The 21,770-nt window shown below is 43.8% G+C and overlaps 1 protein-coding gene across 7 annotated transcripts in view; it reads left to right on the forward strand.

Annotated features, from left to right (window-relative positions):
- AUTS2 (activator of transcription and developmental regulator AUTS2) overlaps positions 1-21,770 on the forward strand; it is an 807,993-nt gene that overhangs the window by 566,553 nt on the left and 219,670 nt on the right. For all 7 annotated transcript variants that reach the window (XM_077188843.1, XM_077188841.1, XM_077188846.1 and 4 more), the window contains one exon: positions 1,264-1,293. In XM_077188843.1, coding sequence (XP_077044958.1) covers positions 1,264-1,293 — 30 coding nt within the window. The remainder of the gene's footprint in view (positions 1-1,263; positions 1,294-21,770) is intronic.

Raw genomic sequence — 21,770 nt, forward strand, 5'->3', positions numbered from 1 at the left:
AGTTATAATTAAACAACAGACAGAAGATGAGTTGATTTGTGCAAATCAAGTATGTGTATTTGTGGGAGTATTTGGCTCTGTCTGTTCACATCCCACTGTATAGTTAACCTTTGGAATTCACAAAATAGAACTAATTTCAAAGCAATTTGGTTGTCTTACAAAAATACTCAAAGATGATATAAACACATAAAGATATAAATACATAAAGACATAAGTACATACAGATATAAATACATAAAAATCTAAGTACATAAAGAGCTTAACTGAGCCTGACAGTCTGCCGGTCCTTGGGTAGGAAAGCCTGGGTCTCCTGTTTGGTGATGTTTTCCTTGGAAATGTTTGCCATGAGATCTGCATGGCTCAGTCTTGAGTGATGCAGAACCTCCAGCTGTAGATAGAAACAAAACAAAACCACAGAAGGAGCTGCAGGTACCCAGAATTCAAACCTGTGAGTTCCAGGGTTCCCACAGTCCTGTTTCCAACACAGCTTTTGTACTTCCAGCAAATCCAAATGTGGTTTGGGTTTTATGCTTGTCTTTCAGAAATTTTGGAGGTCTAGTTCTGCTCTATTCCTACAATAGTAAAACTTATTTAAGAACTGAGCAATGGCACTGGATAAATATCAAGATTCTCTAGAGTTACCAGTCAGCATTTTGTAAAATTGGGATGTTCTCTGGGCTGCTCCCAGCAAACCTGGGGGAGGCAGTGGCTGTGGCACATTCCTGCTTCCCTGTGATCTCTGGAATCTTCACTTCAGCAGCCAAAAGCAAAGGCCCAGGGTGACCTTTCCTTGTGTTCCTGGAGCCTTGCAAAGGCTCCTCTGAGTGCTGGGCACACCTGAGCATCTCCAAGGAGCCCCTGCAGCTGCTGGACTGCAGGCAGCATGAGGAGCACTGCTCCTCAAAGAAAACACACCAGCCCAGCCCTCTGAGACTGATTTTGTTCTTCCCTGATCCAGTTTGGGGGTCTGAACGTGCCCCTGCACCATCAGCTCCTGTGCCCCTGAGCAGAGCTGGCAGAGGGTTTGCAAAGGGCTTTGGTGTGTGCAGGGCAGGTTTTCATCATTCAAACACTGAAATGCATCCTCTGCAACAGCACTGGGGGGAATTTCCTCTCATACAGTAATGAACTTGTTCCTAAAGGTGCCAGGTGTGATGCCCAACATTTGTGAATGTATCACCCATCTTGTTCACAGAAATATTTATCTTCTTTTTGCTGTAGCAAGCTTCTCTTACCTGTGCTTTTTCTCTTTTTGTGTTTCAGTGTGACAGCGACAGTGATCAAGAAGAAAAGGTAAGAAAGAAAATCAGTATGAGAGCAAAACTAATTTATTGGATTCCCTTATTCCTATTAATCTATTACTTATTCAGAGTTTCTTCTTGGACTAATCTAAAGCATCTCTATACAAAGAAAATTTCCGTCTCTAATTTAATTTTGGAATAGACCTCCAAGGAAAGAGAATTCTAATGAATATTTTGGAGGACACACAGTTCATCTTGAAGCATATTGATGCCATGGTCTGTGTGGGTTGTTTATGAACACCAGTCTCACCACCAACCCTTTCCATGGCTGCACTTCCCCTTGGAAGTTGTAGCAGCAACTGAGTCTGTTGGTAACCCTCACATTTGCACTTCTTAACAGTTATTTAATCACTGTTAGTGCCTGTTGTGCTTCTCTGCAGGCAAGGGCCTGAAAACTCCAACTGAAGTGTTATGGTTGATATATCTGTTTTTTAGAAATAACATTTGGAAACTGTACATTAAGTCAAGTAACAGAACTTGCTGAGCACTATCTCCATGATTTTGGGTTTCTAAGTGGGAAAGGGGAAAAAAATGAATGCTGAAAGAGTCAAGCAATGGTCTCTGATGCTGCCTATGTTTTAGAAGACTAAATTACATAGTAATTAAGAACTGGTATCCATAATGATGAATATTTTTAGCCATTATTTTGTGAACAGACTAACCTTCTTTATTTGGAAAAACTGAAATAATTACCACAGAAAAACTGGTCTAATTTCTTTATTTCCAGGTTGGATTTTGTGATTTTTATTTGTATGTTGAGCCTGAAGGGATGTTTTGATAATGTAATCACTTTTGCCTCCTCTTTCTCTGGATAAATTGGGGAATGGAATTCAGGGGAGGGTAAAATAATGTCAGAAAATATTGTTCCTATAATGATGTTGAACTGGTTAGAGTTTCATGGGTGGTTCTGTTAACCAGCTCCAAGGCAGGCCAAGAAGAGGAGAGGTGACCAGGCTGGTGTGCAGCTCACCCACCAGCCAAGTGCAAATGTGCTGCAAAATCCAGAGGGAAACAATGAGTAGAAAAATCACCTTCCATGAATTTAATCAGTTTTCTACAGGGTTTCTGTAACAGGAAGGAAATTTTCAAACCATTCTGTATATAACTTCCAAAGCTTTGCCCTTCAGCTCTTTTCCCAAGTCGAGGATTTTTTTCCTCATGTTTCTTAATAATTTGCTAACTATGTTAAAGAACTGCTGTTTACTTTGAAATGCAATGATTCTCCTTGCATAAGGGAACTAATCACTGGAGTTAATCAGTGTGACAACAGAAAGGGGAGGTTTTGTTGGGTTTTTGCACAGAATATTAACCTGCACTTTTCAATATGAATTTTTAATGCATTACCATTACATTCCATCCTGTGAAGTGATTATTCATTTTCAGGATGTTCCTTATGCAGAGGAAGATGATAAACTGAATTTCAGCTTCTATGTTTATGGCACCCAGAACTAAAAGTGTAATTTCCTGTCACTGCAGCATTTATGGAGCTGAACCTCTGCCTGTTTCACTCATTTTTTTTCCCTTGCAGCCCTCCTGTATAAAAAGGCAGAGGCAGCTTTTGGGGATGGAGGGGAGATGCTGGTTCAGGATGAGCAATGCAGAGACTCAATCCTGTACCTCACATAGAATACCCCAGTACTTGTGTGGGCAGGATTTAAAATCCAGATGTGTATTCTATCTCTGTGATCAATATTTTCTCTTTCCCATAATGAAATGAGATTAAATGCAGGCCCAAATATCCCTAAAAATTTCGTGCTTTTCAAATGTGTCAGAACCAGAGGCATCTTTGAGCTCCACAGCTCAGGCCCAGTTCTGAGGGATGACTGCTCACCCTGGCATATTTATTCAGGCTGTGCTGGCAGCCCAGGCAAAGATCTAAAGGCCTTGTTCTGCTGTTAATTTGAATTCAGCATATGTAGCCTGTTATAAAATGCGAGACATCATCATTTGAGCAGGTCAAGCATATTCAGATGAAGACAAATGGTGCTTATTTGATTTTCTTAAAATCAGGAAATGAAAAAAGTGCTCTCTGGAGAAATCATGTTCTGCCTGACTTAGATGATAGAGCAAGGCATGTACCCCAGATAAGAACAGGCACTGGTGGCTGGGTTTTATCTCTGAAGGACGGTGGGGACTGTCAGCTCGCTGACATGTGCATTATCCATGTCATTTTAAACAAAGTGACCTGCAGGAAAGTGCACTCTGCCGTGACGTGATAATGGGCTGCTGGATGACAGGTAAAGTACACACTATAAAGGAGGCTGTGCGTTATTCCTTTATTTAACTGACAAGTAGAAACTTCTTTTCTTCAGACAGGCAGGATCTTTTAGATCTCTTTCAATAGGACCCAGAAGATTTTTGAATTCCTGCTTTAAATAAAATAACATTTTTAGGACAAAAAGTTCCTGTGAGCACACTGCAGTGGGAGAGGGGAGGATGGTGGATCCTGTCCAAGGGAGCATTTCATCAGTGGTGCCCAACATGCCCAGTTTGCAATAACAGCCAGGAGAGCTGGGGGTGCTCAGCAGGATTAGAGGTTTGAAGATCCTTTACCCAAGTGCCTTATATCATGATGATATTGGCCCCCAGCCGTGGAGCTGTTCTGGCAGTGAATTGACAAATTGCTCTTGGTGGGACCTCACCCAGTGTGTTCTGAGCTGTGTCCCTCCCAGCAGACACAGCTTGGCCTGAAATGTTTGTGGGAAGAGGAGATCTGCTTTCCTTTAGGACTATCTCTTGCAGATTTTGATACCTTGTTGTGTACAGAATGCAGGGTTAATTGCTGCACAGCAATTCTGTACTCACTCTTCAGACAATGCAAAGGAAGCACTTTTGCTTCATGTAGGATTTTTCAGGGCAAACCCCCACTGATCCTCCATAGGAGATCCACGAGAGGTAGAAATAATGCATACAGGTACACATTTCTGCTAGGATAAATCAAACCTGGAATCCAGGAAGAATCCAGAGCCATGGAATGAAACATGGCAGATCAGTGTCAGGAAAGGTGTGTGACAGCTGGAGGGGCTGAAGGGTGACTGGTGGAAGGATGGGCCCCTGAGAGCAGCAGAATGAAGGCAGGAGCAGGAGCTGGGAGCCTGAGGAGCAGCTGGATGGAGAGGGGTGCAGTGGCAAAGGCACTGCCTCAGCCTGCTCCTTCTCCCTCCCCTGGATCCGTGCCTGTCTGCCTGATATCACAGCTGATATCTGATCTCTGCTGGTGATGGCTGTGCCTCCAATCCAGCCTTTAATTGGGAGCCACTTTCTGTCTGTGCCTGCCCTCAAAGGAGAAGTTTCTGCAGAGGTTTCTCCTGAAGAAGAAACAAGGATATTTAATTGAAACAATGATGCAGCCCCTGCTTAGTGGTGCTGTAGCTAAGGCTGTGTCAGCATCTCAATTTTAAATGACATATTTTGGGTGGATAATTTGTCTATTCATATAGATTCATGCTCCTTCACTTCAATTTGACACACAGGACTGGACTGGAGCACTCAAAGTAGACATTTCACCCTCCTGTTGCTGAAAAGTCTGAAGAGGTAGCAGGCATGTCTGTGGAGGGAGAGTATATTTGGAAGACTTGCATCAGAATGAGAAGCACTAATTCTTAGAGAGATGTCATTTTCCATCCTGGGATCCTTTCAGCAAATGCCACTGGGATTTCTTACTGAATGAGAAAAAAGTCTGGATCCCAGGGGAGCTCCGATTTTCTCCATTAAAAAGTCTGTCAGTCTTACTCTTTGAGCAGGTCTCCAGAGCTGATAACCTAAAATTAGGGCAAGCTATTGCACAGCTGACAAATTTAAGTGCAACTGTATTAGCTTTTGATATCTCGATACAATCTTATAAATTATACCCATGGTAATTAATACAATATTAAAAACATAAGTGCAAACACAAAGTTTGTCTTCTAGAAATCAAAGGAAATCTTGTTTGGAAAAGACATACAGAGAGCTCTGATAGGAAAGTCAGGTGCTAAAGATGAGGTAAGAAATGAGCTCCTGTTTCATTCTCCATCCCTACCATCTCCTCTCACCTCTCTGTTTAATTTTAAAATTAAAGGCTCCATCTGAGGCACTTGGTAATTTTTCACTTCTTAAGAAAATGCTTCATTGGTCAGGGAAGCTGCTTTGCAGTGCACACAGAGCTGGGCTGCTTCTGGCTAGAGTTGTACTTTGATGGGATGTGCAGCCTAAAAAAACCATCCCCATTGGTACCTTAGTGCTGTGTTTATCTCAGGAGCACCCCAGCAGTTTATGAATGCCCCTGGAACAAGGTCTGCAGGGCCCAGCAGTGTCTGGCTGCTCCTGGCTGCAGCCCAGGTGTCCCTGCTGAACTGGGCTCAGCTTTGGTGCCCCTGGTGCAGGATGGGGAGGGAGGACAGAGCCAAACCAGTGCCTGAATGTGCCTGGGGTGACATCTGTTCACAAGGGGAGGGTACCAAAGGGAGGGATTGGCATTAGGATGAGTGGGTGTTGTGCTTGCCAAGGAGCCTGTGCTGGTGGGACTGTGTGGCTTCATTATTGTTCTCTTTGAAAGAAAATTTTCTTCTTTGAAGAGAAAAGTACTGTGCTGCTAAAAGCACTAAGAGAGCTGAAGAGTGATGTTTCTTGAATCAGATTATTTTTAATGATAATGCTGATACATCTGATTGCTTTAAATCAGGTACAAAGAATGCCATGGCAAGTTATGGCATGGGAAATACAAGTTATGGCATGGGAAATACCAAGTTATGGTATTTCCCATGCCATAGCAGAGTGTATGGTATTTCCCAGTATGGTATGGGAAATACAATAAATGACTCTGCTATGCTCAGGTAAAATGGATGGGGATGGCTATTCTTCACCAAAGCATTCACACCTGCATCTTCTGTATGTTTCTGCAGCACTTTTGCCCAATTATTTTGTGTGTGGGCTTTGGAGAGACATTTTGGAGCAGCATTTTGGCAGATGTGTGTCTCCCAGTTTACTGCACAGGCTGCATTTCAGTGTTTGGTGGTTAAACAACCACACAAACAAGTGTTTATGTGTTTGTGTGTGTTTGTAGTTCTTCCCAACTTTGCAAACTTGACTGATTTAGATGGTAATAAATGCTCTGATAAACCAAAGAGGAACTTGGGAAGGGCCTGCTGGAACAATCTCAGTGCACAGCTCTGGATAAATGCAGAGTTTGCTGGTCATGAACTTCAGGAGCCCTTTCCTCCTGCCCTGCAGAGCTGGAATGTCTCTGCTGAAAGCACAGAGCATCCTGCTCAGCTGGGCAGAGCTGCTCCCTGTCCTCCTCACCCCAAGGCATGGGGAGGACTCAGCAAATTGTCCTTTCCAGGGGAGGAGGAAGAACCCAGAACAACCCCCACCACTAACTGTGCTGGAAAATAGAATGCCAGGGTGGGCAGCTGCTTTGCACAGAGCTGTGTTCTCTCCATTCTGCAAAAGCTTTGTCATGAATGGATTAAATGGTGGTGAAATTGCTTTATGCCATCTTATGTACAAATGTGATATATATTACATTTTGAAACAGGTGCAACCCACTCTCATGGGAGCAGTTGCATCAGTCTGAGATTTTTTTAGTAGGGTGCTTGGAAACAAAACTGTATTTGGGATATTTTTCCTTGCCTCTGGGAGGAATGAGGGAAGGAAGAGTTTGGTAGCACTTCAAGGGGAAAACATCCCCGTGGATGGTGCCAGGGCTGTGGCACAGAGACAGCTGGGAACCAGCTACAATTATACCACCCCAGCCCTGCAGTGCTACAGTAATATCCCTACTCTTCTTATGGTTTAAAACTCTGCTAGGGTTTCCCTTTGGTGTTTATGCACTGCTGGAGTATAAATAATAAATTACCATTTTCCTAGTCTGAAAAACTTTAGTCATAAAGGGAACTCTGAGCATTTATTGAGCTATTGAAAGAAGGACTTGCCATCAGAGTTGGGTTTTTTTTTCATCCTTTTTCTCACACTTCTCAACCATAAGTGCAGGAGAAATGCACTACCCAACTCCCCCAGTTCAGAAGGGAGAAGCTAGGTGAAGGTTTAATTCAGGAAAATGTGAGTCCAGACACAGAAGTGAAATTAAGTGTTAACAAAAAACATCATCACAAAGCTTCACACACTCAGATTGTAAATCTCTTCCTATTGTACTTACTCAAGTCTCTTATTTTATGTAGTGTCACATTTAACTTATTCTCCAGCTATCACAGAATTTCAGATACAGGAGGAACTGAACTCCTAATAAAACTGTAACAATAATAAAAAAAAAAAAACCCCAGACAGGCCTTCATCAACCCCTAGTGAGAAACTATCATTTATAGGAAGATTGATTATTATATCATATAAAATTGACAATTTATATAGTTTATATAGGAAGATTGGGGGTGGTTTTTAGATAAAACTTCAAAATGTAAAGTGTATCAACTCCAGCCTAGTAAGGAGAAGAAAGAAATTGGTGTGTGGCCTTAGGTTGTGTGAGACATTGATGTTTCTCCCAGTCAGGGAACAGCAGGGAACCACTGGGGGGTTCCTGTGGGTTGGGAGGCCCTGAGGTTCCTGGAGGCTCAATCTGGGCTTTATCTGGGAGCTCTTGGGGGGCTGCTGGGGGGATCCTTGGCCTGCCCAGATCAGATCTCTGCGTTCTGGGGCCCAGGTTGGGCTGGCACACGAGGGCTGGGGAGCTGCCAGGCCATTCAGCCCCTCTGTGCTCCAGGAAGGGCAAAGCATTGCTCACAGGAGGGAGCTGCAAACTCCTTGCATGGTGGCTACCAACCACCACGTCTGGCAAACCAGGGGAAGCAGTGGCTGAGAACCCAATTTCAATCAATTACTTCAGGTCGTGGGATACTGCTGTCTTACTGTTTGGCATATATTTATTTTGGCTAAGGGTAGGATTAGAGCCACCATTCCTCAGTATTATTCCAAAAACTATTTCTGCAAAGCTGGGATGTTTCCCACAAGGGCGATTTACCCTGCATATTTGTACAGGTGTTGTCTTTTTAACTCTGCAAAACGCAGCACCTTCACCTTGCCCCAGGGGTGAAAGATCACCCAGGCTCTCCCTGCTAGCCAGGCTCCGGCAATCGGGAGCTATTCCTTACTGTTTAAGGCCCATTAGGAGGGAAGATAAGGCTCCTTTTTATTCATTTGCTGTGCCACACGGCGGGCCCCCGCGGTTAGCGTGGCAATAAAGCGAGCCCAGCGTGTTTGCTGTGAAGGATGCGGTGTTTGCAGCTGGGCCCGCTCCGGGCCGGTCCCGTCCTTGGTCACTTTGTCACCGGCACAGGGACCCTGGGCATTCCCCCCGCCTCTCCCCTCCCCCAGCCCCGCTCCCCTTCCCTTTTTCTTTTTCTTTTTTTTTTTTTTTTTTTTTTTTTTTTGGTACCCATTTCGTGTAGAAAATTTGTATTTACTTTGGGAGTGTAATTTGTTCCTCCTGGATAATGTGACCCTTAGCGGAGCTGGATCATGGGTTAGTTGAAGTGATATTTTCCGCTAATGGTAGTCGTACATCATTGCTGTCAGCTCGGGTTAGGAGGCAAGCACATTACAGCTCCATTTTACCTCTGCAGGCATCTGGGATTATTTGCCATAACTGAGTATGACATGACCACACTACAGAGTGCATTAAAATTTTACTAGCTGCTCAGGCAAGTTCCTTGGCTCCAGCCTGCCTGCAGGCAGCCGCGGTGACGGATACCTCGGAGCCCCTGACTTGCTGCACCAAGGATACTCAATGTCAACGGCCCAAGCAGGTTTTGCTCTCCCCAGGGCCCGAGCCCAGCTCCTGGCAGTGAGTAAACAATGCAGAGCTGGGGCAGGGCAGGGCAGGGTGGCACAGATGCCCCTCCGAGGGTCCCTGATGCACTGGAAGCCCCGGCACTGTCACATCAGTGTCTTGAGACACTGCTCAGCCACCAGGGCTTACAAAGTGTCATTTGCAGGCTGTCTCGTGGGGATAAAAATAAAATCCTTGTATGAAGATTCAAAGTGATAGCAAAAAGCATCCAGGGCTGTGGAATGGTACGTGTTAAATGTGTAACAGGCATGGAGCATGGTGCATAACCAGTATAGAACATGCAAATGCAGCAAATGCTGATGTTATGAGTGCATGCTCATGTTGCACTCAATTTTCTGCTCTGTGCATATGTGCAGAGTCATATTTACATCTGTAGCAGCACACACCTGTGCCCAGTATTTTAATTTTTTATCATTTTTATATAAGCAATCACTAGATTCAAACAGGACTTTAGAATACCAGCCATAGCTTATCTGCATGTGCATTATTTTGCAGCATGTGTTTTCATGCATACAGATGCCTGCTATGAAAATCATAGACATTGCTTTCATTGAACATATCTGTTTATATAGATGTACATTATTTGCAATGTGTCTGTTTGAATATATTGACGTTCCAAATTAGAGGTATAGCTATACAGACAAATGTGTGCTGAGGAAACTTGGGGGAGAGGTTAAATTGAACATAGTGGTGGTTTTAAATGCTTCTTGAAAAAGCATAATATATACCCCATGATAATTTTATTGCAGCCTCCTGGTGGTTTTATAAATGTCTACAACACACGTCTGTGCTGCCCACAAGCTCTCCTCCCTACAGCAGCACTAATATCTATAATAATTTCAGGCAAAAGGTACATAGTTATAGAGGGTATTTCTGTAAGGTAAGCAGGGATTCTGTGTGTTTGAAATCCTCCAAGGTGGTCTCTCTGTCCTCATTCTGTTGTTCTGTGAATTAGCAGATGGAGGAAGAATGGAAACCCCCCAGTTTTGTTTGTTGAGCTTTTTTGTTTTCTCTTTTGAAGTGTTTAATTGCATTTGTATTCACTGTGAGAGGAGAAGAGGGATGTGGTGGGCAGCTCTTGGGCTTGTTGGGGGAAGATTGTCTGGGCTCACAGAGTCATGGAATGGTTTGTGTTGGAAGGGACCTTAAAGATCATCCCATTCCAACTCCAGAGTGCCCTGAATCCCCACCTTTCCCTGTTCAACCCTGCCGTTCCATGTGCACTCCACTTTTTCTGGAGTGTCCAAGGCCAGGTTGGGCAGGGCTTGGAGCACCCTGGGATAGTGGAAGTTGTCCCTGCCCGTGGCATGGGGGGGAATGGGATGGGCTTTAAGGTCACTTCCAGCCCAAACCACTCTGTTTCTGTGATCTAGAGCCAAGTTTCAGGATGTGATACTGATTTGCAGGTTTTTTAGTATAACACATTCTTGGCAATAAATATTCCCATCCTAATTGCAACACTCGGAGCCAAACTTTATTATATGCCCAAGAGTTTTACCTGTGCCTGGATTGTAGGATTTGATTCTCAGTAGGAGAGGAGAGAAGAAGAGATTAAAGATTAAAGCTGGTGATGTGCTCAGTGCTGTACAAGAAACAGAAGAGACACTTTCAGACATCTCTAAGGATAACATGCAAATTCCTAAAGCCTTCCCAGCAGCTTAGATCACAGTAAGAAAGACATTCCAAATGATAGATAGTTTTGCTTGTTCACTTTATAGTGTTACATCTTCTTTTTTATGTGTAGCAAAACTTTTATCAAAGTGGCTCCATGAAGGGAGTACGTGGGAATGCCAGGCAAAATTTCACTTTCAGGTGCCACTGGCACAGAGTGAGTGAAATCACAGAGTGGTTTTCTGATCTTGCACGTAGCAAGTTGTGATTTCAAACTCAGGGAAGATGGGTGTCTGTGTCTGCACACAGTGCATGTGCCCACATGCTCTCTCTGTCCTAAAAGATGAGAATTTTAAACTTAATTTAGAATGTTTGAGCTGATCTCTGAGTAGGTTGAGAAGTTTTGTCTGTTATTTCACACAAGCCTGTACACAATCCACACAAAAGTAAGATGAGATGTCCTGAAAGGAAATCTGTGTCCTGAAAGGTGCAATTCTTGTGGTCAGCACAGCCCCATGGAGCTGCTGTTGGTTTGATGTGAGCTGTGGAGCTGTGCTGCTGGTATTGATGAGTGGGCACGTGTGATCTGTGTGTGTGGAGACAGACAGAAATTCAGTCTGTGGATCTTGGAGTCTGGCCATGGCCAAACATATCTAGGTTATACAAAGTGTTCTTTAAGGATTATATGTTATTCAAGCATAATATTCATATACACTTTATGCTCTTGAATAACATCTGTTTTTCATTACAAATCAGGTTTTATAATCATGTATGAGGCATGTTCCCCATTCCTGAATGTCTGTTCTCACTTTTCCTTGAAAAAGAAAAGGCTTGGGATTGAGAGCTGAGAAGGTGAGACATTTCTTTGGAAGTTTTTTTAGAAAGAGAAGAAAAAAAAATACATATAGAACAAAGTTATGGCAGTTATTTAATGGTTTTAATAGTCTTGGAGGCCACAACACATGTAACCATCTCAGGTTTCTCACAAACATATCCAAGGACAGGCTGAAAACAAGGAGACAGGAAATTAAATGCATGCACTGATGAATTGAGAAGGATTCCAGCAAGGACCGTGCTGGTTCTCTAAATACTTCTCTCCATGTGGCTCAGGGAGGGCACTGTGGACCTGGAAGTGGTATAACACAGCTACCATGTCTCTTGGATTCCACAAATTCCCCAAGCAGGGCAGAAGTGAGGAGAATAACACGTGGTTTGAATTAGAGGTGGGCCTGCAGGTACAGCAGAGCAAAGATCATTCTGGGCTTTCATCTTCCCCTTAATCCAGGGCAGGTTTGGCAAAACCTCTCCTTCCCTCCTCCCTTGGGGCATTGCCAGCCAAAGAAACCTCCTTGTCCCAAAGCCTCTGCTGCTCTGTCACCCTCCTGTGAGCCCCTGGCTTCTTTGTTGGCAGGAGATGGCTCTGAGATGGCAGAGATGTTCTGAGTTAGGGAGTGCAAGCTTCTAGAAACCAAACCCTGACCCTGGCTGCTGTTGGTGGGGAGCTCCATGAATGTGCTGGAAGCATCTCAGAAAGCACCACACAGAAGGAAAACAGGAAAAGCTCCAAACAAGGTTATCTGACAATGGGCAGGCTCTGCCAGGCTCCCAGTGTGGGCACACTCTGATGGGGCTACTGGTCTGCACACTGGGAGTACTGGGGAGCTGGGAGTGTGGGAGAATCGGTTTAAGGTGAACCTGATGCGCTTTCCTTTGGAAATGAGGGTCAGCCTGTGGGCACTGACTCCTGCAGGCCTTTTTGTGACCTCTGTGAAAAGTCTGGAATCACTTGCAGGCATTAAAAGATGCCTGGTTTGTCATTTTCTTTTAGTAGGAAACACCAAAAAAGACCTTTTTGTCTTTAAAAATTGCCTGGGCTTTGTAATACATGCTGATCTCTCTCCTGAAAATGCACCACTGAATTTCTGGGCTTTGCAGGCTGCCTCCACATCCTATCTCAGCTGACTCTGGACAGGCAGACAATATTAAACAAGGTTGTTCATTCATAACAAAAGCATCCTAATTGAGTTACATTATTACATTAACTGTAGCAATCAGATTGAACCAAATCACTGAGCGATAATGTCATTTGCCAGGGTATCATTTGTAGGAACCAGTTGTCCTGTAAGATGCAATAACTCACTTAATCCTGTGGAGTTTATGGTGACTTATGTATCATACCAAATTCCTTACTTTCAGGGAAAAACTGAGCAGTTAATGCATGGCTGTGAATGTGCAAGTGATGAATTTATAGAGAAACATTTAGCAGATCCTAGACAAACTGAAGAATGAGTGATAGTCTATAATAATCTCAGAGAAAGGGGCTGTTCTAGGAACGGGTAAGACATGAAACATTTTCAAACTGTGAACTTCTGCCAACACATGGGTGGTTCAGTTTGTTTCAGGGGCTGATAGATGGCTGCTTTACTGGCTCTGAGCTGCCCATGGAGCACAAATCCTCAGCCAGAGACAGGGAAGGAGGATAGAGGTGAATTTTGGACTCTGCATGCCAAATGTTTACAAGCAACCTCATTTAGAAAACTTGGTTTCTGATGGCATTTTTATGTGCTGCCAGGACACTGCTGGGGATTGCTGTTAATGCACTTGGGGATTTTTTCATTGGTTGGTTCTGTAAAATCATGAGGAGAGGAGAGGAGAGGAGAGGAGAGGAGAGGAGAGGAGAGGAGAGGAGAGGAGAGGAGAGGAGAGGAGAGGAGAGGAGAGGAGAGGAGAGGAGAGGAGAGGAGAGGAGAGGAGAGGAGAGGAGAGGAGAGGAGAGGAGAGGAGAGGAGAGGAGAGGAGAGGAGAGGAGAGGAGAGGAGAGGAGAGGAGAGGAGAGGAGAGGAGAGGAGAGGAGAGGAGAGGAGAGGAGAGGAGAGGAGAGGAGAGGAGAGGTGTCAGGCAGTTCAGAACAGAGGGATGGGATTTGGGACAGGCCAGGGTCAGCCCCACTGAGGTCCCCAAGGGGGGCACACTCTGGTGGCAGCACTGGAGCCACCCAGCCTCCCAGCTCATCTCCTCCTGGGCCCTGCTTTGTTCCTGGCCTGCAGGAGCATTTCAGCCCCCAGGAACTGAGTTTGCCTCAGGCATTGATATGAGCTCAGTGCTGCAGCCTGGCACTGTGTTCCTCCTTCCTTTGTTGTGGCTCTGGTTCCAACCTCGTGGCTGCAGCTCCATCAGTCACAGAGTGAGGGGGGTTCATCACCTCACACTCCTGAATCCTGCTTCCCACTTTTACCTGCTGGTGGGAGCTAAGAGTCCTTGTGCAAAACCCTTCCAGCCCCTCCACTGCCCTGAGCAGAAAAGGGAGAATGTAAATGTTATATAAATATTTTATTATGTTAAAAATATTTATATAAATAAATTATATTCAAATTAAATTATATATTATTATATTATAACATATAATATTATAACATATAATGATATATATTATATATTATAACATTATAATATTATAAATTAAATTAAATTTATTTTTAAAATAAATCTTATTTATTTATTTTTAAACTATATCTATTTATATATTTACATATTTTAATATATTTATTGGAAAAATTATTTATAAAATAAATTATTATTTCTGTAAATAAACCCCTGCAGCCCTGTGCAGTGCAGCCCCTGCTCTTGGTTACACTCCCAGGGTCACTTTGCTGATGGTGCCAGTGCCCACAGCAAGGCAGGAGGGCTGCTGGAGGGGTCAGTGCTAGGGGGCTCTACAAGGATGGGCAGTTGTTTTGAATATGGCAGATATCCACAGCATCTTGTACTGCCAGGAAAATACAAACATGCTGCAGGATGGTAGTTATGATGTTAGTGTGTCCTCAGAAATGCAATGGAAGAGCAGATCCACCAGACTTCTGCAGGATCACCAAGGAGCTTCTGTTTCTCTCTCCTGGTCCAAGAACAAGAGCAGCTCTGACCTTATTCCTTGCATGGTCTTTGTGGCTCCATTTCAGTGTAAACATAAGGTTCAAGACAGGAGACACTTGGTAATAGAAGCCTGAAATCCAAGTAATATTCTACTATTTTTGTACTGCTGTTTCTTGGAGCAGCCCTCAGAAACCCTGTCCACACTGGGTTCCTTTGGACCTAGGCACAGTGCAGACAGACAGAGAGAAGCCATCCTTACTCCCAAATCTTTTGATATAAATTAATGATATTGTATGCCAATAAGGGGGAATTAAATACAAGGAAAAGCAAACTTTGAATGGGGAATGGTTTGGGTTGGAAGGGACATTAAAGATCATCTTGTTCCACCCTCGTCCCCATGAATCAATAAATCATTCATGTCAGGAAATACAAGTCTCCCAGGTCCCATGCCCAGCATTCAGAGTTTTGCTTTGTTTTATTTCTGGTTTTGCTTTGTTTTATTTTTTTTTTTTCAGTTTAGGGGCTGCTGTTGGTGATTTGTGTTTTCCTTTTGAACCAGGGCTGCCCGAGTGCCATGGGGACAGGAGATGTGGGGGTCAGGGTGTTCTCCAGGCCATTCTGGGGCCCAGCAGTGGTTCCTGAGGTCAGAGATCTGCAGGATCCTCTGATGCTGCTTGTTTTCAGCCCAGCCAGCATTCCCTGGGGCAGGAGGCTGCCCTGTGGGAGGTTTGCTCACAGAGCATCTCCCAGGGCTGCTGGGCTGCAGGGGCTCCTGCCCTGCCCACAGCTCTGACCAGCCTCTGGAGGACTGCTGCCTTTTAGGATTCACCCCCTTAAAACCCACTGTGGCATGCCTGAAGCTGTGATTCTTGGCCCAGAATGTGATGTCTGGGGGTCCTGGGGCAGGAAAATGAGAGGTGAGCACTTGGCACTGTGCATTCCTGGGGTTTTAGCTGATGTAACAACTGGGGCACTTCCTATGTTTCTTTTCTGTGCCTGATTTGTATGTATGGTTACAAAATACTTATTTAAATTAATGATTGTCTTTAAGTAATTTAATGCTTGTTTTTGTTAATGGGAAACCTGACTAAAGAGCTTTCAGTGAGCTGCTGTAGCAAATCATTACACACTCCCTGCTACTTCCTGTGGTCACATTAATCAGAATGGACTCATTGGCTACTAATGCAGATGCTGCATGCAATTCAGCATAAATTTTATTGTAATTTACCAATAATGAGTGTCCACTTATTCTAAAGTGCTAATGACACAAAAAATGAATTCCATTTGGTGTAGGGGTCACCCTACTTTTACTGACACTGAGGAAAGTAGAATGGTTTGGATGGAAGGGACCTTAAAGACCTTCCTGCTTCACAGCTCAAAATGGCCACAGCGCTCCAGGGACATGAGCCCAGCAGCATTTCTGCAGGTATTTCTTTAAACACAGGTGGTGTAGGGACTGGATTCCTTTTTAGGTTTAGGGACAACGGCTGTGTGTCATTTGGGCTGGGCTGTGGGGTGGATTGCATCACCCTGGAAAAGCAGGAAAGCTGATGCTTTGGACTGCTAGAACAGGGAGAAAAATCAGAGTGACTCTGTGACTCCATGAAATAGGCTGAGGGGGCTGAGCTGAGCAGTGCTATGTGTTTTTCCAGCAGGAATAAAGGACTGAAGCTGAAAATGCTCTTTACTCTGCCCTTTTTCACAGGGGAATGGCACATTTTTCTGGAAGTTCATTCTTATTCATAAGACTATTTTCTCTACATAAATTCACTGATGTTTAGTCAAAACTTCCCATAACCATATTGCTCAATATATCATCTGTTTACCACAATATTTGCCATGCCAGCTAAATACATTAAAAATAATACATAGAATAATACATAGAAAATTACTGGATGAACAGGAACCAAGTCACATTTAAGTGGTGTGTTAAGGATGTTTTGTGAGCAAACAGCAAGTCCTAGAACCAAAGCACCCCCTGTATAACATGCACTTCAAAATGAAGCTTTTCTGCTGGAAACATGAAGCTGTGGGCTGCAGAGAATAACAAGCTGGAGCTGGAAGTGGACAAGAGTAAACGCTTCGATTCACATTGAAATGATTTCTCCTGCCTAGTATAATTTAACCTGCCCACACTGCTAAACTTCTGTATTACACAGTCCTGTCAGACTGTCAGGAGGAATGATAAGCCTCCTGGAAGCCTCAGCCTGTTTCACAGGGAGAGCATTCCAGCCAGCATTTCCTTGCACATTTTTAAGACTTTTAGCTTGGTCTCTCAAGTATAAAGAATACCCTACTTCATGACCCCAGCCTCTTGTTAGTTGATAGATGAAATCTTTTCTTAAGCTGAGTCCCTTGTCTATTATGTTTGCAGAATTCAAGGTTTCTCTTTAAGCTTCCTGGCTTACTGCCAGAAGTCCATGGCTTTGTTACCCAAAGAAATTGCCTTTTTATTAACAGGAAGAGGATCTCTGCAATCCTGTGGCAAAGGTGTCAATCTGCTTCCAGGTGAGGGAGAACAATTTTAAAAGTGTGATCTCATACTTTGCCACTGCCAATAACTACAAAAGAAAAAAATAGCAAAGAATTGTTGTGGTGGTTGGGGCTTTTTTGTTGGACTGGGTTTTTTTTAATTTGAAAAGCTGGGATGTAAGAGAAAAGCAAAGTACAAACTGTAGTAATTTTTGTGTTTTCCATGTTCTTTTTATCTCAAATTTCTCATCACTATAACCTGTAGTCTGCATACCCAGGAAAAAAACACATAAAGTAAGCTGGGCTTTGGCTTTAATCTCATCTCAAGACCTTGTGCTGTAAAACAAAGAAACTCCTTTCACATGCACATGTCAGTAAATTGTGTTCTGCAGCACCTGAGCAGGGTTTCCTCCTGAGGAGGAAAATTCCCTGTGCCACCAAGGCTGGAACTTGGCCACTGCAACAGCGCAGCTGCTCAGGACTGTGCATCACCACTGATTTCTCTGTGTCACAGTTTTACCTCTGCCATCCAAGGGAAGGAAATCAATCAAGTGAGGCTTCCTAGGGATTCTCATGTAAGAACTTCAGGGCTTTTTCATGTGACTGCTTCCTCAGGACCCAGCAGCAGAAAAAGATTCCAGGCCACAGCTAATCAGACAAGTGATTCCACTTACCTGAAGTATCAGAACTAGTTAGGAAGAGATCCCTCTAGCAGGAGGCATTCATGCTTATCTGTAGATGTTGTTAAAGCCTTTTTTTCTCTTGAGACTATGACCAGCTACTGCACTTCTCTGAATTTCAGTAAAGGTGGAGAATAATTGAGAGGGGTGGAAATAATTAATTTCAGCACCAATTGAGAACCAGTTGCAGTGACAGATACTTTATTTCACCTTTTTGCAGGAATCACTGTGTAAGAAAACTCCTAAGCACATTTTCACAAGTGCAGAAACATTAATTCACATCTGTAAGAGACTGAGAGGCAGAAGGCCCCAGCAATATGCTGAGCAATAAACCACCACAGGGTTATTTAACTGATTGCTACCTACAGGACTTGGATAAATTTCTAAGGACATGAAGAACAATGAAACAGAGAAGCAGAAAAAAGGGAATTCAAGATAAAGCACATTTTGAAGAGCTCTTTAATTAGTTACTTTAATTAGTTACAGATTCATATTCTAGTGTGTGTGATTTCCCACCACCATAAAAGCATAATGAAAGATTCCCATGTAAAATTCTCCTTCCCCCACTGTGGAGTGTCTTGCTTTAAAATCCACACTAAGTACCATCACATTCCCTTCCTTCTTTTGCTAATATTGACCTTGTAAGGGGCTAGACTTGCAGTTGTTATAAATCAGTCCAGCACTGATTGCTACTGAGCTTTCTTGATTTGCATCAGCTAAGGCTCCAGCCTGAGTGCATCCTCTGAGCATGAAATGAAGACAGAAGTCAGTGCTAAATGAAGTTGACCCTTTCCTTTAATCTGCAGTCAGTGGAGGGGCTCCTGAAATTTGAATTGCCAGGGCTGTGTCATTTGTGTCCCTTGGACAGTCACAGTTCAGGTCACACTGCCAGACTGCCTGGCTAAGGCCTGATTGAAAACCTGAGCGTGTTTGTTCTTGCCCCATTTTTATATCTGGGATAAAAAATTATCTCAGTGCCCTTGCTCAGGTGTCAGGACAGTTAACAGGGAAGAGGCTGTGACAGGCAGGGAAGTAAAACCTGCAATCCATCTCATGAACTGCACTTCTCCCTGGCAGAGCAAATCTCTCCTGGTCGTGCTCCTAACAAATCCAGCATCTTACCTCTTTTTGCACATTCTAACATGAATCACTTGTAGTTTAAAACTCTAAAAGAAGGTGATGGCAGTGTAACCACTGTGGTCTGTCATAAGAAGGGTTGTGCTATGGCAAATTCATCTGCAGGGGGGTTTGTGTGTATCTTTTAATATTCAGTAGCCAGCCAGATCTCATCTGATGTTCTCTCAGAAATGTGGGATCCTTTGTGGGTTTGTTACCTCATGTTAAGCATTTCCCAGGAGTGTTGAAGTGCTTAATGCTGAGATATCTTTGTGGTTTTCAGCTCAAGTTCTGATTGTGAAGACGTGAAGGGAAGAAATGACTGGGAGGATTTGCCACCTGGTTTCATTTGAACAATTGCTTTTCCCCTTGGTCAGATGTGGGACAGAACAGGGATCACCTAAATGTAGATAGATTGCAGTAACACATGACAGTTCTTTATTGGTTTCCATTACCTATGCTGCTCATTTCCCCAGAGGAAAGGACAGCTAATACTGTATATTTTTTAACATAAACCAAAGGGAAGGATAAGCCAGTGCATATGAAACCATGGCTCTTTATTCTCCATATGCACTGAATTGAATTGCAATTTCCTCCTTTCATTTTCTCCTGGCTCTCTGCATGTCAGAGCAGCCAGGTATGTTTGTAGTCCTTCCCCAGCAGATGATCACTGAAGGCCCACAGGTAATGAGTGGACACACGTGGAGCAGTGGCAGGGTTTTCAGGCACAGCTCTGCTAATGAATTGATGGTGCTACAAAAAGGCTGGGGGCAGCCAGGCCCCCTCTGGGCAGGAAAACTTTTGCATGCTCCCATTTGAGCTTATTGCAAACCCTTTCTGTCTCTGTTGTAGGTATTTCACACCTTTATTTAGACATTTCTTTCAGCCTTCTCATTGTGTCCGTATATAAATTCAAGATCTGTGTATCTGAGGAGCTCACAGTCAGTGCTTTCCCTTTGCAGGCACCAAAATTGGGCTTCTCCCTTCTGCACATCAAAGGTTTTCAGAGGTGCCAGAAAGAATATGAGGTCTCAGTGAAGGAGGAGCAAATCTGAGTCCCGTTTTCTCCTTTTCTCTCTCTCCTTTCCTCCTTTTCTCCCTCTCTCCTTCTCCCCACCCCCTTAACAGGTTTTCTAGCTGTTTCTTTGAATAAAAAATTAATAATGGCAAAAGCTTGTAGGTGGTCCCTGGGGTAGAATAGTGGCTAAGGATGTAAAAGAATGATTTGAACAAACAGTCTCAGGAGGATAAATGAAGTGCTATGAGTTCTGTAAGTAAAGGGAAAATATATATAACTGAAAATATTTGCCTAGTTAAGCAACTTCTATAATAAAACTTTAGCCACAGCATTAGCAGCTTGAAATGGATTTTTAAGCCCAGACAATCTAGGAGTCTATATTTAATTTTCTTAATAGCCATACAATGTTGAGATGTCCAGATCACGTGAATTCTGAAGGACAAGGGGTTTAGATGGCATTTGGATGCCTGGAGATATAAATAAGTTTCCTATGGGATTTTTAGAAGGGCATAAGCAAATCAGGCAGCCCAGCTAGTTTTGATTTTAATGGAGCTGCATACCCAACATGCTTTTTGTGCCTCCTCCTTCCTGCAGGGATTTACCTTCTCTAGCACAAGGCAGTTTAAAGTGATACTTGGAAGTCCAAGTCACTTTGCTTATAGCAAATGTACCCCTGAGTTCCTCAGGGCTGTGCTGACAGCCTGGAAGCACAAGTCCAGTTCTCTGCCATGGGGCATGGGTGGCCAAGCAGCAGCCCCTGTGCCAGCCCTGCCAGCCATTCCCTGCTCCAGCCTCTGGAACACAATCCCTACAGCTCAACCAGCCCAGCCTGGGCTGCCTTACATTGAACAGACACTAAATAAGGAACTACTTTGATTTTCCTAGGCTGCTATGTGTAATGCATTGCTGCAGAGAGCTCCTGATTTCAATATAAAATATTTGTATTATATAAATAATATATATAAGATAAATATAAAATACTTATATATTTTAAATATAAAACCTGGGAGCAGGAGGTTTGTATAGCTCCCAGTGCTCCGTGGTTTTCTGTGCTCTGAAGGATCCTGCCCCTCTCTGTCCCAGTGACCTTAAATATAAAATACTTATATATTTTAAATATAAAACCTGGGAGCAGGAGGTTTGTACAGCTCCCAGTGCTCCGTGGTTTTCTGTGCTCTGAAGGATCCTGCCCCTCTCTGTCCCAGTGACCTTGCTGTTGTGTCCTGGGGACCTTATCAAGGATTTCTGCCAAACTGCAACGAGCCCCAGCCACCTCCCAGCCCTGCTGACTGATAATCTTGGAAGTGGCAGTTAATTGGTGAGAACAAGGCTGGAGGCAGAGCAGGGCCCCTCTTCCAGCCCTGCTCTGCAGCATCCTGCCCCTGCATCTGGGCTCAAAGGGAGGGAGCACCCCACCCTCCATTCCTTTTGTTCCTCCCTTTGTTAAGTAATTAATCTCATTCTGCTGAGATAAATTTTTTCTATTAAAAGGGGAAAAAAACCTCTTCAGTCAAAACAACATTTGGGGGAGAGGAGAAGGGAGGGGGAGAGGAGTCCTCCTCACAGTTTGTTAATTGGTTCTTTCACCTGACAGTAGTTTGTGTCAATTAACTTGATACTCAGTGAAAGTGAAATTAATCCACCTGGGTCAAAAGCAGCTATTAATTTTTAATCAAAACAAAATGCTCACTCGACAGATTTGTAGCTCCACTTAGAATAAACAAGATACGCATGAGGTGGAACGTGCCACGGGCTCCACTCCTGCCAGGGGCTCCTGGGGATAATTCCTTTCCCTCCTGCAAAGGGCACAGGTGAGGCCACTTGCCTGCTAATGGCAGCTGTCATCCAGAGGCTGCTCCCTGCTGCATGTGCACCTTTCCCCAGGGTGTTTCCCCCTTGTTGTTCCCAAAGCCTTCCCACAG

The sequence above is a fragment of the Agelaius phoeniceus genome, chromosome 20 (genome assembly GCF_051311805.1).
Source record: "Agelaius phoeniceus isolate bAgePho1 chromosome 20, bAgePho1.hap1, whole genome shotgun sequence".
NCBI classification, from domain to species: Eukaryota; Metazoa; Chordata; class Aves; order Passeriformes; family Icteridae; genus Agelaius; species Agelaius phoeniceus.